The 18,522-nt window shown below is 45.5% G+C and overlaps 1 protein-coding gene across 2 annotated transcripts in view; it reads right to left on the bottom strand.

The window, feature by feature from the left end:
- Positions 1-18,522, bottom strand: part of MAML3 (mastermind like transcriptional coactivator 3) — a 274,501-nt gene that overhangs the window by 230,328 nt on the left and 25,651 nt on the right. Inside the window, exons 1-2 of one of the 2 annotated variants that reach the window (XM_081209211.1) lie at positions 15,507-16,370; positions 9,743-9,826 (exon numbers count right to left, since the gene is read on the bottom strand). The exons of the other annotated variant lie outside the window; for it this stretch is intronic. Of the exons in view, the coding sequence (XP_081065337.1) occupies positions 9,743-9,754 (12 nt within the window). The 5' untranslated portion in view covers positions 9,755-9,826; positions 15,507-16,370. Of the gene's footprint in view, positions 1-9,742; positions 9,827-15,506; positions 16,371-18,522 lie in introns of those variants that run through there. 2 annotated transcript variants of the gene reach the window in all.

Raw genomic sequence — 18,522 nt, 5'->3', positions numbered from 1 at the left:
GTACGTTAAAAACAAATCAACTGCCTTTAAAGGTAGGCAGATGTGGCACTGGGAGGAGAGGGAGATGAGGAAAGGCGAGTATGTCAATAATTGTTCTGTCTAGAAATGGTTAAGTAAACAGCAAACACTAGCCCATCTTATTTCATTCCAGTTTATTATTATTATTATTTTGCAAACTCGAAGTCAAGGCACCACTTCATGAGACCCAAACACTGAGGTACAGAAGCTGGAGCAGGAAGAATCTATGAACTCCCCACTCCCCGACTTGATAACTGAAGTGTATCATCACTGAATGTTCTTCTGTAATGGAGCCAAAATATGGCTACTTCCATTTCCCACACCCAAACAGGCTTCTGTCTGCAGAGGAACTGAACATTCCACTCCAAACATTTCTCCAAATCAAACAGGACCATTAAATGTGAAAAGTGAGATCAATGGCAATGGTGCAAGCCCCGCTAATTTACACAATTTCTTTTGTTTTTTAAAGACACAGTGTAACTGTCTAACACAATTTGCTGGATGAAGATGCAAAACAAAATGGAAAGCTACAGAATATATTGATTTCTTGGGTTGCATTGGCCAGGTCCACACATCACAGCAAGTCATACATTATGTCTTACTGTGCATGAGCAAAATCTTGCCGGCTTCAATCTTCCCCAATTGTACAGGGAGGAATTGCTGGTTACACAGAGAGTCTTAACCATACCTAGACAGTAGGCTATGCTGTGAAATTATTATTGACTATTATGCGGTAAATGTTTATGTGCATGGTCATCTAAACCTATTTCTAAAACATTCTGTGCTATTCAGAGAATCCAGATCTGATTGAGAAATGGTACAGTGGTACCCCGCAAGACGAACGCCTCGCGAGATGAAAAACTCGCAAAACGAAAGGTTTTTTCGTTTTCGAGTTGCCTCGCAAGACGAATTTCCCTATGGGCTTGCTTCGCAAAACGAAGCTTGCCCCGGGGACAGCGGGTCTTCTCTTTTGAAGCAAGGGGCTGGGGGGAGATAGCGATCTCCCTGCAGCCCCTTGCTGCAAAAGAGGTCCGGGGGAAGCGGGGAAGCGAAGCGCTTCGCTTCCCGCTGCCCCCGGACCTCTTCTGAAGCAAGGGGCTGGGGGGAGATAGCGATCTCCCTGCAGCCCCTTGCTTCAAAAGAGGTCCGGGGGCAGCGGGAAGCGAAGCGCTTCTTCCCCGCTTCCCCCGGACATCTTTTGCAGCAAGGGGCTGCGGGGAGATCGCTTCTCCCGGTGCTCCGAAGCCGGGCGGGGGGCAGGGGACACCTCCCGCCGCCGCGGGGACACCTTTTGAAGGCAGGCGGGGGGGGACAAAGACTTTCGCCCCCCGCCCGCCTTCAGAAGAGGTCCAGGACCTCTTCTGAAGGCTGGCGGGGGGCAAAAGTCTTTGTCCCCCCTGCCTGCCTTCCCAGGGGCTTTTAAATCGCCCCGGACAGCGGAGAAGTCCTCCGCTGTCCGGGGCGATTTTAAAATGCCGCCCGCCAGCATTTTAAGATCGCCCGGACAGCGGAGAAGTCCTCCGCTGTCCCAGGGTTTTTTAAAATGCTGGGGGTGGGAAGAAAAGCCCTTGTCCCCCCCCCCCAGCCTTCAGAAGAGGTCCGGGGACAGACTGTCCCCGGACCTGGTCTGAAGGCGGTTTCCCTAGGAACGCATTAATTGATTTTCAATGCATTCCTATGGGAAACCGTGCATCGCAAGACGAAAAAACCGCAAGACGAAGAGATTTGCGGAACGAATTAATTTCGTCTTGCGAGGCACCACTGTATACAGACAGAAAGCGAGTCTATAAAATATTTTTGTAGAGCATTAGGATTTGCTGAAGACCCAAATGTCAATGTGGTTCACCAATTTCCTTTGGTCCTTTAAGATGTGGCTTCATTTTAGAAGAGTATTTTTAATGTTTACAGGGTTATTTCATTTTGGGGGTAATATTTTCCCTTCTTCCTTTTAATAGACAATGCAGACAGGAGAGATCAACTATCCCGGCTTGTATTTAAGCACTAGCCTGGTAGCCACATGGGAAAAGAAGCTGCATAAGAACATCCTGTTCTCAGAGGCCAGGATGCGAGTGAAACAGAACCTCTCTCCATTGGCAATTCCCAGAAACTGGTATTCAAAGCGTACGGATTTCAACAATGGAGGCAAAACACAGCCATCATGCAGGTGGCTGCATTAAATTCCATGTAGGCAATTGAAGGGATTGGCAGAAGAGGGATGCAGTACTCAACCCCACCTCTGTGCCCAGCAGACTTTCAGAACAGACTGAATTCCCACCTCTCTTCTGCCAAACTCTAGCAGACTTGTTTGTCTGCATTCATTTATATTGCAGGCTAGTGACTTTAGTGAGCTCATTTACAAAAAGGTGCACTATTTTATTATCCAGATTTGGTTAAATTGTGTAAAATGGTTGCCTATTTATTTCCTGAGCCAAATTCAGTGTTAGGGACTTGCTTCTACAGACCGAGATATCTTAGGAGTCAAATACTCGAAGGAGCACCTCTCCCTTTACCAGCCTGACCATGACTTGAAATCTTCTAAGGGAGTTGACTCTTTTCCAAATCTCATTGTTAGGGAAAGTGCATTATGTGGTGATAAAAGAGAAGGCCTTCTTGGTGACTGTGCCCTCCCATAAGCAGTATGCCAGGTGCTGACATTGCTATCACTTTGGCACCTGGTCAAGACTTGTCTATTGGTGCAGGTGTTTTAAGAGCTTTACTCTTTGACCAGCTCTGCTGCAGTGTGTTTTGTTTTTAGCAGATTTTATTCTGATTGTTTTATTGTTATGTTTATATCATGTATTGCACACCCTGCTCTGGGATCTACTATATAAATGAAGGGCAGGCCATAAATATTTTAAGGAACAACATAAATAAAATATTGTTGTGGCTCTTTGACTAAACCTCTCCCCCCACCCCTGCCCCAATCCACTGTAGCAATGAATCCCACAGATCAAGCAGCCTCTCCCCTCAAATTTTTTATATAAACATTTTTCCCTTTCAGGTTACTGGATCAACTAGATAAACTTCTTCTTGTCTCAGTGCAAGTGCTATGAATTATCACGCCCTAATGTTTTGTTTTATGCTGCACCCAATCAATTTTCTGACTGCTCCGTTCCACACAGCAATTCTAGCCCTCTAATCCTGCCGACTCCTAAAAGGCTCTTCTTCCTGAACTTCACGGCCACTGTGGTGTTAAATGCACAGCCAGAATCTGGGTCTACGTTTCCTCCCCAAAGGCTAGCGTTTAATAATTAATACAATGGCCTCCGATTCCACATTCTGAATTGAACATATGGGAAGCCTCATTCAGACCTCCTCACAAGTTTTAATTTTCCTCAGCATAAAGTATTCCCTGTGCATACAGAGCTCCCAAATAAGAAGAGCCATTGTTTATTTGTTTGTTTAAAACATTTTACCTTGCTCTTTTGCCAAGAAAGGCTCCTGGAGTGGGTTACAATATCCATAATAAGGCAGCCTTTTCATTCATGACACAAAAGGGAAAAAGGATGGCGATAGGGGAGACACACCAGCTCAATCACCAGCTCTAAGTTACAGTTTCAGAACCCTTCTCCCCACCATCCAGAGCATTCAAACATGCAGTTGTCTCCTACATTCTGAAACAGTCATTGCATCAGCATAAAAATTACCGGTTTTATTTCCTGAAGCATCCACCGAGTTGGGTGCTTTACTCAGTTTACAAATAAGAGCAAATCTTTATGGCATCACTGTCACCACTAAGCAGTGATTTAGCAGTACCAGAGAGTGCTAAATACGGTGGTGACTAAACAAAATAAAATAAAAATTCTTCCAGTAGAGACCAACTAAGTTTGTTACTGGTAGGGAGGAAGGCAGGGAGACTAACAGTAGGGGGAGCCAAAGTCAATGACAGGCATAGCCAACTAATTCTGCTTTTGTTGCCATACTTTTTCATATGGAGTTCAACGTGGGCATCGCTCAGGTTACATTCACACTGTACTTTCTAAGCGCTATGATTCTACTAAACAGTAATGGCTTCCCCCAGAGAATTCTGGGAGCTCTCGTTAGTTAAGGCACTGGAAGATGGTAGGCCACCTCTATTCCCCTTCCAGAGCTACAATTCAATGGGTGGTTTAACAATCCCTCTTCATAGGGAACTCTGGGAATTGAAGCTCTGTAAGAAGAACAGGGGTCTTCTACCAACTCTCAACACTCTTAAACTACAGCTCCCAGAAATCTTTGGGGGTAAACCACAACTATTTGAAGTGGCATCATACTACTTTAAATGTATGAATGCAGTCTTAGATTAAAGAGGAGGAAGCCGACAGTCAGTGCCACCCCATGAAGTGATAGTAAGTTAGAAGGCAGGCAGATGGGGGCTCACTGGGGCAGACTGAGTTTGGTGGGGCAGGACCCCATTCATCCCAATGGACCAGACTCCACTGCAGATAGAAGGTTCTCCAGGAACCCAGAAAAATGCAGAGAAGAGGTCTAAGCAGAGTGTGGTTTTATTAGAACAACTTTGGCATCAAAGCAAGACTCAAAGCAAGGCCTACTAAAACCTTTCATGGCTGTCAGGCAGGAAGTGAGAACTTGAGTCCTAAGCAAAACCTGGGCTTGGAATGGCTCCAGATTCTGGTATGCTAGACTGGATAGAACAGGGGTCAGCAACCTTTTCCAGCTGTGGGCCAGTCCACTGTCCCTCAGACCTTGTGGGGGGCTGGACTATTTTTTTTAATAAAAAAAGAACAAATTCCTATGCCCCACAAATAACCCAGAGATGCATTTTAAATAAAAGCACACATTCTACTCATGTAAAAACACTCTGATTCCTGGAGCGTCCGTAGGCCGGATTGAGAAGGCAATTGGGCCAGATCCAGCCCCTGGGCCTTAGTTTGCCTACCCCTGGGCTAGAAGAACATGGACTGGGCTCTGTGCATATTGTGGACATGATAAGAGAGCTTGCCATTGAGGCAGACTCAAGCCCCAATGTGGGCAAGAGTTCAGGGAATGTTGGGAAGGGAGTGTGTGTAATCTTCAGGCCCCCAGGAAATTGCAGAGAAGCAGAGTATTGCTTTATTAAAATAACTTTAGAAACAAGTACTCAGAGCAGGGGTTCAGTTCAAGGGTCTTGTTCCCTTGTAAGTAAAATTCCAGTGGGGCACACGCCTATGGTAGGCATGGATGCTCTTATTGGGTTTTTTAAAAAGCTCCCAGGACTCTTTTTGGTTAAAGAGTGGGGCAGAAGTACTTTTAAAGCAAACACACACATCCTGCTGCAGGCCCCAACACAGATGGAATGGCCAGGGGTGGGGGAAATGGGGCCACGCCTGCAATCTGCATCGCCCAAAACTGTTCATTTAAAACTCCACTGCAAGATTCCATTTTAACTTGCTACTGCCAGTGTTCCTTCAGCTGAACAGTCATTCAAAACATACAGCCTCAGGGAGATGTCTAATGTTACTCATACTCTGAGTACATCCACTGAAACCAAGAAAATCCACTGCTTTCAGTGGGCCTACTCCAAATATGACTTAATTGGACGTCACCTTTAGTTTCTGTGTTAATTACCAACTTTCTCCATCTACTTCCCTTCTGCCGACCAAGAAGCACTGCAATGTGTTTTAAAGACATGAAAATACCTAATAATAATAAAAGAAAAATATAAACAAGTATAAGACTTAGGAATAAAACAAGGGAAAGCAAAAGCCCCTTTCCCAACCCTACTTCATGCTAAAGCTGAACCAGAGGAGAAACTATGTGAGCCACGTTAACCAAATAATTTAAAAAAGCCCTCCAATTAAAGTGTTACAGTTCCTTTAAATCCCAGAACAAACGGTGGTGCTGCTCATGATCCTGGAGGATGCAGCGCAATAATTGTCACTTAGCCACTTAACTCCCTGCTGCATGGCTCAGTCACTCATTGTGGTTTATCTCTCAGCCAATTACTGCTGTCATTTGCATTTCAATGTGTACCATCAGGAGCCAGGGCAGAGGCAACAGCAGAACAGGAAATGGAAGCGCAGCAACTGGTTATTTGGGTTTGATTCAGACAACAATTTTGTGATTGGGGGACAGAGGTTTGCTCTCTAGAAATGAATTTGCCTTTGTTGTGCCTCCAGCTTCCTTTCAGGCAGTCTCTGGGGTTGATGGACAAAACGGCAGTCAAATTTGTGGCGGAATGAAGCAATACAGGTTAAGTTTAGCTGTAAACCTGCTGAAGCCAATGGAAAATCATCTAAGGCTACAAATCCAAGGCACATTTTCATGGTAGTAAAACCCACTGAACTCAGTGGGATTTACTTCCAAGTAGGCATGCATAAGATTGCCCTGGAAGACTGAAGTAGTTGAAAACTGTTCTCAAATAAAAATAAAATGATGGACTGCATATTCACATTACATTGTGCTCATATCTTCCTTACAATGAGCTCAGGGTAGTGTACAAGACAATGTCGTGTCTCAACAACCCCATGAAATATTTTGGGCTGAGAGGAAGTGACCTGCCATGGTCACTCAATGAATTTCATGGCCAAGTGTCTCCTCTGCCCAAGTCCAAAACACTAACTTCTACACAGGCTCATGCTTATTTATTTCATAAAATTTATACAGTATGCTGCTTGGTTATAGGAAACCCCACAAACTTGGGGAGCAATTTATGATAGGACAGTGCTTTCATTCCTCTTTGTGTATTGTCATTCAACATTTAAATTGGCTCCCACCATACATGAATATAGTATAAATAGCCTTTTTTTTTTTAGTTACATGAGCCTATTTCTCTTTTTATTTAAGTAATTTAAATGTAAGATTTTGTTTGCTTTGTACTTTTAAATGTGCAAGCTGAAATTCACGCTAGCCCACTAGGCACAAATATAACCTGGAACACTGCTCTTAAAGCTTCTGCATTCACAAGGTAGCACACAGCTAAAATTTACTGCCAAATTCCAGACATCTCTGTAAACAGCCCAGATGATTCACAATATTTAGTGTTTAGGGACCAGATTCTTCTTTTACCTAGTTGACAGAAGGAACATTAATCTTCTCCTGCATCTATCAGCAGGCTCACAATGACATTCCATCACGATGTGGTCTAGCAGCAGCAAACCAAAGGGAAGGGAGGCACCTACCTATACTAGTGGCATGTCAATGTATTTTTCTCTGTTACAAGAAACAAACAAATTGGCTATCCAATTTCTGCAGTCAACATGAACCAGATGCTATACAGAACCATCCAATTTAATGGGATCAGGTCCATTTCTTTGGCTTGGTTCATTAACGATTAGGACAATTCATTCCGAGATACAGGTATTATTAAACACAAGTGGAATATTTGCAAAACACTGATGAAGAGCAAAATAAAATGCTACCCTTCCCTACAGAAAATACGACTGGAAACTGGTCTTGCATCAGCTTGATGCAATCGCAGAAAAGTGTTACGCTCAACTGACTGTGCAGATACAAAATCCAACAAAAAAAATCTCTAAAAGAAAAATCTGATAGAAAAACGTGGATGACTACAGTTCCCTTCCTTGTGCCACATCCACTTGTTCTAAATAAGAAAAAAAGGAAGCTGTCTTATACTAGGTCACACAATTTGTTCCCCTAACTCAGTGGGTAGAGCGTGAGACTCTGAATCTCAGGGTTGTAGGTTCAAGTCCCATGTTGGGCAAAAGATTCCTACGCTACAGGGGGGGCTGGACTAGATAACCCTTGTGGTCCCTTCCAGCTGTGACTGACAGCAGTTTCCCCGGGCATTAGGGAGTGTCTCTCAACACTTGTTACCTGGACATTTTAAACTGGAAATACCAGGGATTGAACCTGCATGCAAAGTGTGTACTATTCCATTGAGGGATCCCACCCAATTAACCATGACACCATGACACAAAGTGTCCAGAAATAATAACGCCTAAAAAAGCAAGCAGGTCGTGTGTGAAAATCGGTAACTGAAGGCCAATACAAAACAGCAATCTTTTCCTGCAGCTTTTTATTAAAATTGGAAAACGTAGATTCAAACCATCAGCTCCCCTCCCCCCGCAACCAAGTATATTGTTTTAGAGAGTCATGAAGACCCAGGCAAAACTCTGGATTGCCCACAGGCGAAGTTACAGAGTCACTCAGTCACATCTCTCCAGACCACCCTGTTTCTATTTTAGTCCTACCTCTTAGAGAGTGTCACAGTTAACAGGAAAAAAGGTCATGTGCAAATCTTGTTCAAGCATAGAATCTATGAATTCATGGTCCTAGACTCCCGTCCCAAGGTAACATACCCAATGGGCTGTTCCACCAGGAATACCAAAAGCAGAAATAGAAGCTTTATGCTTTTTAAAGGATATAATATAAAGAGCCCTACTAGACCACTCTAAAGGCCAATTTAGTCCAGCATCCCATAGCCCACAGTGGGCAGCCAGATGTCTATGGGAAGCCCACAATGATGGTTCTGCTCAAAAATCCTAGAACTGTATTGTGAACCTGCTTAAGTTTCTAATGGTCTTCAAAGACAGCCCCACATACAGGGTGTTGCAGTAACACAGCCTTGACATGACCACAGTCAGATCCGCCTTCGCTAAAAAACACAGGCACAGCTGACTCACCAGCCCAAACTGGGTAAAAGCACTCCTGGCCACCAGTTGTTGGTGATCCCCCCCCCACACACACCTTTTCCAAAATCTGGGGCCAGCAAGCAGCTGGTTCTCAAGTCCAGAATCTAACAACACAGTCATCGCTGGCACTGTCTGCAAAAAGCAGGCTGCCTCCATCAGGCAGAAGGGAAATGCCGAGTGCTTGAGGTGTAAGAATAGGTGAACTTGCTTCTACAAGTTATGTATGTGCACATCTAATTGCTTCTCTCTCTGAGTAGCATGTTTGTCTGTGGTAGGGCGTGAGAGGGTAGAGCAGTGCAAACACTAGAAAATTATTACTTGCTTTCAGGCCTAGTACTATTCAAAAATAGCAATATTCAGAGCACTTTCCATTAGAAATGGCTCCAAGACCCACAACTCTCTAGACTGGACTTTACCATGCTGCCCTGACTATTCCAGCTGAAGAAGAATGGCAACATCTAGCAATTGTTGGCTACAGCCGCTTCCATAATATTCGCAATTGCAAATTACTAATGCTTCCAAGTAGGACACAGAGCCTGTGTATCCAGATCTGCTGGTCTCTCTAAAAGCAGCACACCAAAAACCTGAAAAACAAACTTCCCAATTTCACTTCTAACCTGACCTCAGCTACTCTGAAATGCACAGCTAGATGAGGCAGAAACGTGACCTACTAAGTGAGGAGTACAAAGAAAAAAGACCTAAGCAGCTTGAACAAGAGCCTGGAATGAAGATGGGAGGGAGAAGGAATGCAGGAATCATGCTAGGTGAATTTGCTGACCTTCAGAGGTTATGACAGTAACAGAGTGACATAACATGGGCTGCAGCCAAAAACAGCACAGGCAAGCCTTGAGAATACTCCAAGCAATCATGCTGCTTTTGTTAATACGCCTCAGTCCAAACTGGTCACACTGCTTCGCTTTTCCCAGAACACATAAAGCAGAGCAGAGGCAGCACAAAGGGCACCATACCAAGCTAGCTTCTGTTTAAGCATATAGAACACATCACAGACACACTTATGGGCATGATTCATACATGAATATGACGGAATAACCACTGTGGATTTAGGTCTATAAGGCTAAGCTGGGGTGCTGGGTTCCTAATGCAACAAAACAGAAAATGGCAGCAAGAAAATGGCCTGCCACGTAACTCGCTGGCTTAATCATCTGGAGCTGTTCACTCTGCTGGTGGTTGTTTTGTGGGGCACATGTACCACTTCCTCTTGATTGTGCAGGTTGCTGTGGTGGGAGGTAGAGAAAATGGCGGGTGGATTGCCCTACTTTGTAGGGAGTACAATTAGTTCAGTAGTGTGTTTAGGTATGGGAAATGAAGGTTTAAATGCCCTACTTGGTCATGACACTTAATGGTTGTCCTGAGGCAAATCACCACAGCCTATCTTACAGAGTTGTTGTGAGGATAAAGGAAAACGAGAAAACTCAATTCACAGAAAGGATACTAGGAAGAATAAAAAATGGCCATTCTTGCCCTCTCAGTGCCCCCGCCTCAAGAAATGAGAGGGTTGCCAACCCATGGCGCCCAGAATTGCCTACAGTGAAACCCCCCAGGCAGTGGGCCCAGACGCTTTCTTTAAAAAAAAGAATGAAGGTTCAAGGTATGTCTCTAGCATTCCTGAAAGAAAATTATGAAGCAAAGTGTGCAGGTTCTGATCTAAGTGATTTCTGTGAAATGAGTCAAGTTAGCTACTCCCACCTGTCAGTGTTTTCAGCCAATGAGTGATTGATAAATGTTGTTTAGACACCAAGCTACAGGAATCACTGTGGTCCCAATGGGATATAAATGCAATAAATAAGCTTCCCACTTAGCTGCTTAAGAAAGCTGGAGGGGGCAGCCAAGTGGAGATGTCAGTCACCATCCTGGTATCTAGGGATCTCCACATGGTCGCAACTGGACCCACACCAGCCACAAAACCCGTGTGATGCCTGGCTCATTTCTAGCACTGTCTGAAGCTTGCCACACATACCGTATTTTTCGCACCATAGGACGCACTTTTTCCCTCCTAAAAAGCAAGGGAAAATGTGTGTGCGTCCTATGGAACGAATGCAGGGGGGAGGCAGGCGGGAAAAGCCCCCAAGAGCCGCACACAAGCTCCGTGAGCTCTTGCGGGCTTTTCAACAGGAGGGAGAAGGGACTGACTGGCGGCATCAGTCCCTTCTCCCACCTCCCAGAAAAGCCAGGAGAAGCCGCGATCTCTTTAAAGGGATTGCGCGGCTTCTGCGGGCTTTTGCGAGAGGTGAGGGAATCCTCCCACCTCCCAGGAAAGCCAGGAGAAGCCGTGCAGTCCTTTTAAAGGGCGTGCGGCTTCTGCCGGTTTTGCGGGAGGTGAGGGAATCCCCCCACCTCCCAGGAAAGCCAGGAGAAGCCATGCAGCCCTTTTAAAGGGCGCGCGGCTTCTGCCGGTTTTGCGGGAGGTGAGGGAATCCCCCCACCTCCCAGAAAAGCCAGGAGAAGCCGCGATCTCTTTAAAGGGTTTGCACGGCTTCTGCGGGCTTTTGGGAGAGGTGAGGGAATCCCCCCACCTCCCAGTAAAGCCAGAAAAGCCCTGTGCAGCCCCTCCGGCAAGGAGAGGCTGCACGGGGCTAAAGGGGAAGCCAAAACAGCGAGCGGGATCCATCCCGCCCGCTGCTTTGGCTTGCTCCATAGCTGCGCGCAACCCCTCCGGCAAGGAGAGGCTGCACGGGGCTATGGATTCTTTAGCCCTGCGCAGCCTCTCCCAGGAGGGAGAGGCTGCACGGGGCTAAAGGGGAAGCCAAAACAGCGAGCGGGATCCATTCTGCTCACTGCCTTGGCTTCCTCCATAGCTGCGCGCAACCCCTCCGGCAAGGAGAGGCTGCACGGGGCTATGGATTCTTTAGCCCCACGCAGCCTCTCCCGGGAGGGAGAGGCTGCACGGGGCTAAAGGGGAAGCCAAAACAGCGAGCGGGATCCATCCTGCTCACTGCCTTGGCTTCCTCCATAGCTGCGCGCAACCCCTCCGGCAAGGAGAGGCTGCACGGGGCTATGGATTCTTTAGCCCCACGCAGCCTCTCCCGGGAGGGAGAGGCTGCACGGGGCTAAAGGGGAAGCAAAAACAGCGAGCGGGATCCATCCTGCTCACTGCCTTGGCTTCCTCCATAGCTGCGCGCAACCCCTCCGGCAAGGAGAGGCTGCACGGGGCTATGGATTCTTTAGCCCCACGCAGCCTCTCCAGGGAGGGAGAGGCTGCACGGGGCTAAAGGGGAAGCAAAAACAGCGAGCGGGATCCATCCTGCTCACTGCCTTGGCTTCCTCCATAGCTGCGCGCAACCCCTCCGGCAAGGAGAGGCTGCACGGGGCTATGGATTCTTTAGCCCCACGCAGCCTCTCCCGGGAGGGAGAGGCTGCACGGGGCTAAAGGGGAAGCTAAAACAGCGAGCGGGATCCATCCCGCTCGCTGCCTTGGCTTGATCCATAGCTGCGCGCAACCCCTCCGGCAGGGAGAGGTTGTGTGCAGCCTGTACGCTGCTCTTTGGGGCTGTGGGGGGAAAAAAAGATTTTTTCCCTTGAATTCCCCCCCTAAAAACTGGGTGCGCCCTATGGTCCGGTGCGCCCTATGGTGCGAAAAATACGGTACCCTCTTCCTTGTCCAACAGAATAGAGATAAGAGGGGCAATTGTGTGAGCCCCCTACAATATGATAGGTAGGATAATATTTTATATTCACAAAGTATGGTTGTGGAACAGGCAAGTACAAGTATGCAGTCTGCACAGCTGTCTTCACTATCTCCCAGTCAGCTTGGAGTATTATATCATTGTTTTGTTTCATGCTGAATGTTATTTTGCTGAATGATCACTGGCTCTTGGGATCTAAGCCCTGCTCTTACCTAGGAATGTCATGCTGATAATGAAGAGCAGTATGCCAAAGGATACAGTCACAAGGAGGCATCTTTGGCAGAGGAAAGACTGCAGGAGTGCCTTTCATACAAAATGAACTGAAGCTGGCAAGATCACACTGAACTCTGCTCTGCCTCAGAGACCATGAAATAAGTAGATGTTAGCAATGGAGTTCAGCTGAACATACAAGAGGTGACCAAATTAAATATACATGCCTTTAAAACTAGAAAACTGGGAACTTGCATCCAGTGGATCAACTCGATCTGGCAATTCTGCAGAAAGAGGGGGCTTGTCAGGTGGAAAGTGTCAATTAGCCATTTTATCACAGATGCAACCCAGCTAACCTGCACTATGGGGAGCATACACTAAGCATAGTGAAGGGCTTGGAACTTTTTATAGATATTTGGTTAAAATGTGTTGCTACAGACATCTTCCCCAATCTGGAGCCCTCATATGTTGTTGGACTATTTTTAGGGAGAAAAAAAAAATTCTCAAGCTGAAGAGAGATACAAGTATTTCACTGACCCAGAACCTGCACTATTCTCGCTACAGCAGCGGTGGAAAGCTTGTGGCCCTCAACATATTGTTGTGCCTACTCCCACCAGCCCCAACCAGGATTGCCAACTGTCAAGGATGAATTGCAGTCTAACCCCAGGGTTAGAGAAATGGTATGTGTGTGTTATAAAACCTCAGGGTCCTCTGCCAATATTGAGGTGTTGCATCAATGGGAAAGAAACTGCTTTTTTGTTTAATGGCATTCTCTCACCAAGGCTATCGAGAGAAGAATTCTGAGAAACTCCTGTGACGCTATATTTTAAGTTTTGGAAACAGAACTTGCTCCCTCCACAAGTCAATTAATTTCCACTCACCTTGCTCCTCCAATATCTTCTCTCTCAACCCAGTAAAGTTGAGCTGAATTTTTTCAGAAGACTTTCTTCTGAGATTTTTCTTTCTCTCACTGCTTACCCCTCCCCCCCAAAAAAAACCCCGATCTATTTGCAGAATTTTCTCTCGGGGGCATTGTGGAGAATGCAAAATGGCGTCCAGGCTGCTAACACAGTTACTGCCGCCGCCATTTGTGGTGGCAGCAAAATAACAAAACTTTAGGAAAAAATAAACTGCGCTACTACCACTGCTAGTTCCACATCATGAAAAACTAGGTGAAATGTTCTGCTGCCCATGGACAGTTACAAGAGCCCATTTGCATACAGCTGTAACCTTTAAGCCTTTCCGAGGTTCTCTCCTCCCAGCCTTCACTATCCCTCTGTAACCCAGAGCTAACAGGCAATCAGTTATTAACCTGTTACAGTGGTACCTCGGGTTAAGAACTTAATTCGTTCTGGAGGTCCGTTCTTAACCTGAAACTGTTCTTAACCTGAAGCACCACTTTAGCTAATGGGGCCTCCTGCTGCCGCCATGCCACCACAGCCCGATTTCTGTTCTCATCCTGAAGCAAAGTTCTTAACCTGAGGTACTATTTCTGGATTAGCGGAGTCTGTAACCTGAAGCATCTGTAACCCAAGGTACTACTGTATAGGAACAAAAGTTCTACATGCACTTTGTTCCTATAAAGCGCCATGCATGGATAAAGTGTCAGGTATAGATACAGAAAACTTGATTTTTTTAAAAAAAATTCATGGTGATAAACCTTACAATTAAATATTTGTAAACAAGCTAGAAAGAGGAAAGTAAGGAAATATGGATAGAGCATCCACAGTCATGTACTTGAATCAATTTCTAGTGTGGCTAGTCTGTACTCACATGCAAGTACAGACAACTCTTCCAAGGGAGACATGCATCCTGACGGTGGCTGACTTTATTGTAACAGGAAGCCTCCCCCTTCCCATTATGCACTATTGGATTGTCTGAGGCAGACACTAACAACAGCTTTTGCTCTCCTGCAAGGAGCTACAGGCTGCCAATTACAGGAACACAATATGTACAGTTGATGCAATGAAAAAAAATTGGAGGACGCATCAACCTCTGGCAACAACACAAATATTTTCATTCAAATGATTGAAAAAAACCAAGACCTTACCCAAAATAATAAAAGCACACAAGATCCCTCCCCCCCAGCCTAAGATACAGCTTTGAAACAAAATAATTCCAATATTGGCTTTTTAAAATGGCTTGTTAACAATTGTGCTGCAACTGCATCTGTCATTACAAAAACTCTTTACCAGTGTTAATGTTTAACTGAATGTTTACCAATTAATTAGCACTTGTAAGCTAACATTGTGTACAAAAAAAAAGCAGAGGGCAGTGCAAATTTAGCTCCTTTCCTTTCCATTCTTTGTAGCTATTTTGTTTTTATGGGTAAAAATGTTTATGAGACACAGACCACCTTATACTTTCCTAGCAGCCCACAAACACAGAATAGGTCCTACCTGACAAAGCACTACAAGAGAAAACTAACAAAAGGCTAAGCTGGAAGCGTGATCTGCAGACGGTAGAGGCCGACCCCAGCAACGCAAATGCACAAAACTGTGGAGGTCTGTGATTATGCTGTGAACTGCAACCTTGGCTGGGAAGCTGTATCACTTTGAAATATGTTATTGGTATTGTCCATCTCCTCCCCCCACCCCACTCTGCATGAGCACAGATGGTCAAACCTTACAGCTAACCCTGTGCCATGGATAATGAGGTAATAACTTTGCTCAGGCAACAGCCCCTCTGGTTCCTACAGCCATTAACATCCAAAGAGCATCGATCTGCCACATGCCAGAAACAGAATGTGTCTTCACCAGCTAAACCATCCTGTGCTAAGAAAATGGTTCTAAGGGCTGAATAACTGTGCCATTTTAACTGCTTAGAAGCTGAGCATATAGATCGCTGCATCACAATGACACAAGCCGTCTTACCTTTGAAATACAAAAAGCACAAATATATGCACCGAAACTCAAGCATGAGAATCACAGTCTACAAAAGCAACAAAGAGTATTCCCATTGCCAATTTGCCTCACAAGGGGTACTTGAAAACAAAACCAGAAAACATCACACTTGAAAAGAGCCATGACAGAAACAAGAAGAAAATGAACCCCAGGCCTACCTGGCAGCAAGTCAGTATGTCAAATCCAAAGTCTAAAGTTTGAGAGTCAGTCCACACAAGCAAAGTCCAAAGGTCAGGAAATGCAGTCCAGGATCACTCAAAGTAGCCAAGTCTGAAGTCCGCCAGTAAGAATACAGTCCAGAGTCAAACCCAAAGGACAGTCCTTTAGAAATCTAGGAACATAGATGCCAATGTCCCTCAACATGGGCAGTTGAGCAGACACAGCACCTCAGCTCTGCTTTCTTTCTGTACTCTGCATTCTGATTGCAGCATCTGGGCTTGACGAGGCATATGATCCTCACCTGCTCCAAGCCTACTCCAGTTGAGGAATCACACCCTCCCTCCCAGAGCCAACGAGTCCCACCTGGCCAGCCAAGAAGCTGGCCTGTGGGCCCTTGCCTAATACAGCTCCACTCCCACTGTTCGCTATACCTCAGAGCCTGCTGTGTTTGGGTCCTGCTGCTCTGGTTTCTGTGCACTGACCTTCATCCCCTTCACCGTCCTCTATCACCCTCCTTCCCCACACCCTGCTTGACCCAGTCTGTCCCAGTCCCAGCAACTTCCCTCCCCAGGATCCTCTTCTTCCTCCTCCCAGTCATCCTGCCAGTTCTTGGCAGATGGTTGGAAGGCGAGGAACCAAGGGGCCCCTGGGTGATGTGAGAACAGGCTAAGGAAAGAAGGGCATAATGAGAGGAGGCCAGAGAGGAAGCAGGTGACGGCTCTTTCCCTGCTTCTGTGAAGTCACAGAATGTTCCAGGGAAGAAGCCTGACACAGAACCCAGACCACAAAAGGAGCACTGTGAACTCTCTGTTTGCAGGATACTCTCATCTTGTGGTACTAAACATCAGTCGGTGCAGGATGTCAGGGCAGAACTCCAGGATCCCTCTCAGCGGAAAGAGCAGGTGGGTGGGGGTGTCCCTAAACACAGCAGGGCTGGCTTACCACATGTTGACGTAATTGAAGTAATGTGCAACATCTAAAGAGGGGTCTGCCTTAAGACCAGCGAGTGCAGACTAAATTTATCTAAGTGCACCACGGACTAAATTTAAGGGGACAGGGAGTAACTTGAAAGCAAGAAAGTGTAAACCACTAGCGAGATGTGCATTTGTAGAAAGATGAAGGGCTGAATTTAAAGAATACCCTTCTGCACATTTCTTTTGGCACGCTTCCAGAAGCAATTCTGCAATTACCACTTCTTCCCAATCAGTTGATGGGAGAACAGGAACAATTTCCTGAGCTCCCTAAAAATGCAGTGCAAGGCATGATGAGAACAGACCTTCCCAAACTGGACAGTTTAACTTGGCTAAGGAAATGCTCATTTTAGCTTTGAGGGTTAAGCAGAGGTGGCTTTCCTTCTTCTTCAGAGCCTATTAGACCCACCAGAAAAGGGTATTCAGGGTGGGGGTGGCCAAAGGGTATATACCCAGGGAGGGTCAGTCTAACAGTATAATATGTTTCCTACACTAGGCTACAGTTATGGTTACATCTATCATTATTTTTATAAATCGTAACACAGTAGTTCACAAAACATCAGGGTTGAAACAAGTGAACAAAGAAGCCTCAATTTTAGCAAAATTACAGAAGTCTGTACCAAATCATTTAGTGAAAATCTCGGAAATGCACGATGGAGATGGAACGTTTATGAAGACTAAAGCTACCGAATATTCTCATTATGAGCCTTTGTCAAGAAAAGTAAAACTGTTAACAGGTCCACAAGCACAACTTAGGGTTCCTTAGAAGATCTTAAGAGGCAAGTTAGTCATCCTTACCTCACAGGGTACATAAAGATTTGTCTATAGGTAGACTCTTTGCCACCAAATTTGATTGTTAACCTATATTAGCTATTGTGAGAATCAGGGGGTGGTATTTGTGGGGAAACATGAAAGCCAGTTGTGCAAGGAAGGGTGTAAGGAGGCTGTCCTAGCCTCCCACTTCCATTGCAGTATTTACGTAGGAGAACTAGGGCAGGATAAAACTAAAATTACAGTTCAAGTGGAAGTTTCATGTCCTTGGTCTAAGGACAGGCAGATCAAAGGAAGAGAACAGAATGAATCCAAATTATGTTTTAAGGTTCTAAAAGGAGAACCCAAAGGGGTACCAGCCTGAAACAAAAACTAAGTTGCAGTCACAATGCCTCCAGTACCAATCAATAGGGAGACAGTGGGAAATGAAGGAACTGATCACACTTTCATTGTCCGAAACACCCACCTCAGTATTTCAAAATTATAGACTGGTTGAGGAGGTCTTCTATGTATTTTGGAAAGTTGCCTGTTCTCTATGCATTTGGACACTGTTATGTACTGAAGTTCTCACCCTGGGTCAGCAGGGGGATACTGAAGATAGTTATGCAAATGAAGGATCGAAAGTGACATTCAGTGATTGGATAGTTTTAGAAAGTTGTTACAGTAACAAGGTACTGGAGCTCTATATAAGCAGGCTGACTGAGCCCTTCAGCTCAGTTCAGTTCTGGCCTCAGAATAAAGAAGAGCTGTTTGAAGAATCGCTGTGTCGTCTGATATGTTCGCCCACAACTTAACAGACACCTCTAAAAACACTGTAACCAAATTTTGCATGATGTTTCCTTAGATAAAGGAAGTTTCATCTGTGTTTGGATATGATTAGACACCATTTTGAATCAAGATGGCAGACTGAACCTTTCAAAACTGAACTTTTTTGGGTTCTTAGAATCCCCAAGCAACACAGGGCATAAGGCTGCTAGTAAGCTATAAGGGTGCATTAAATGAGTAGTACTGCATTATTTTATAATAAGTTGAGTCCATGATCACTGATCTGTGTAAGCTGCTTCACACAACTAGCACAGCATGATGAGCATAACTCTGAGAGCTACCATCGGAAGAATGGACCTTCCAGGCAAACGTTTGAGAACAAAACATTACCCTCTAGCTGACTGAACTGGTAAGGATGAGTAATGGCAAAATGCTGTACTTGGACTGTGTGTGTGTGAAAGGGGTAGTTTCTACTCAGCCATTGTCTCTCTTGTTCAGATAAGTAAAC

This window comes from Podarcis bocagei (genome assembly GCF_964188305.1).
Source record: "Podarcis bocagei genome assembly, chromosome: 9".
In the NCBI taxonomy this organism is placed as follows: Eukaryota; Metazoa; Chordata; class Lepidosauria; order Squamata; family Lacertidae; genus Podarcis; species Podarcis bocagei.
This window is presented reverse-complemented; position numbering and strand designations above follow the sequence as displayed.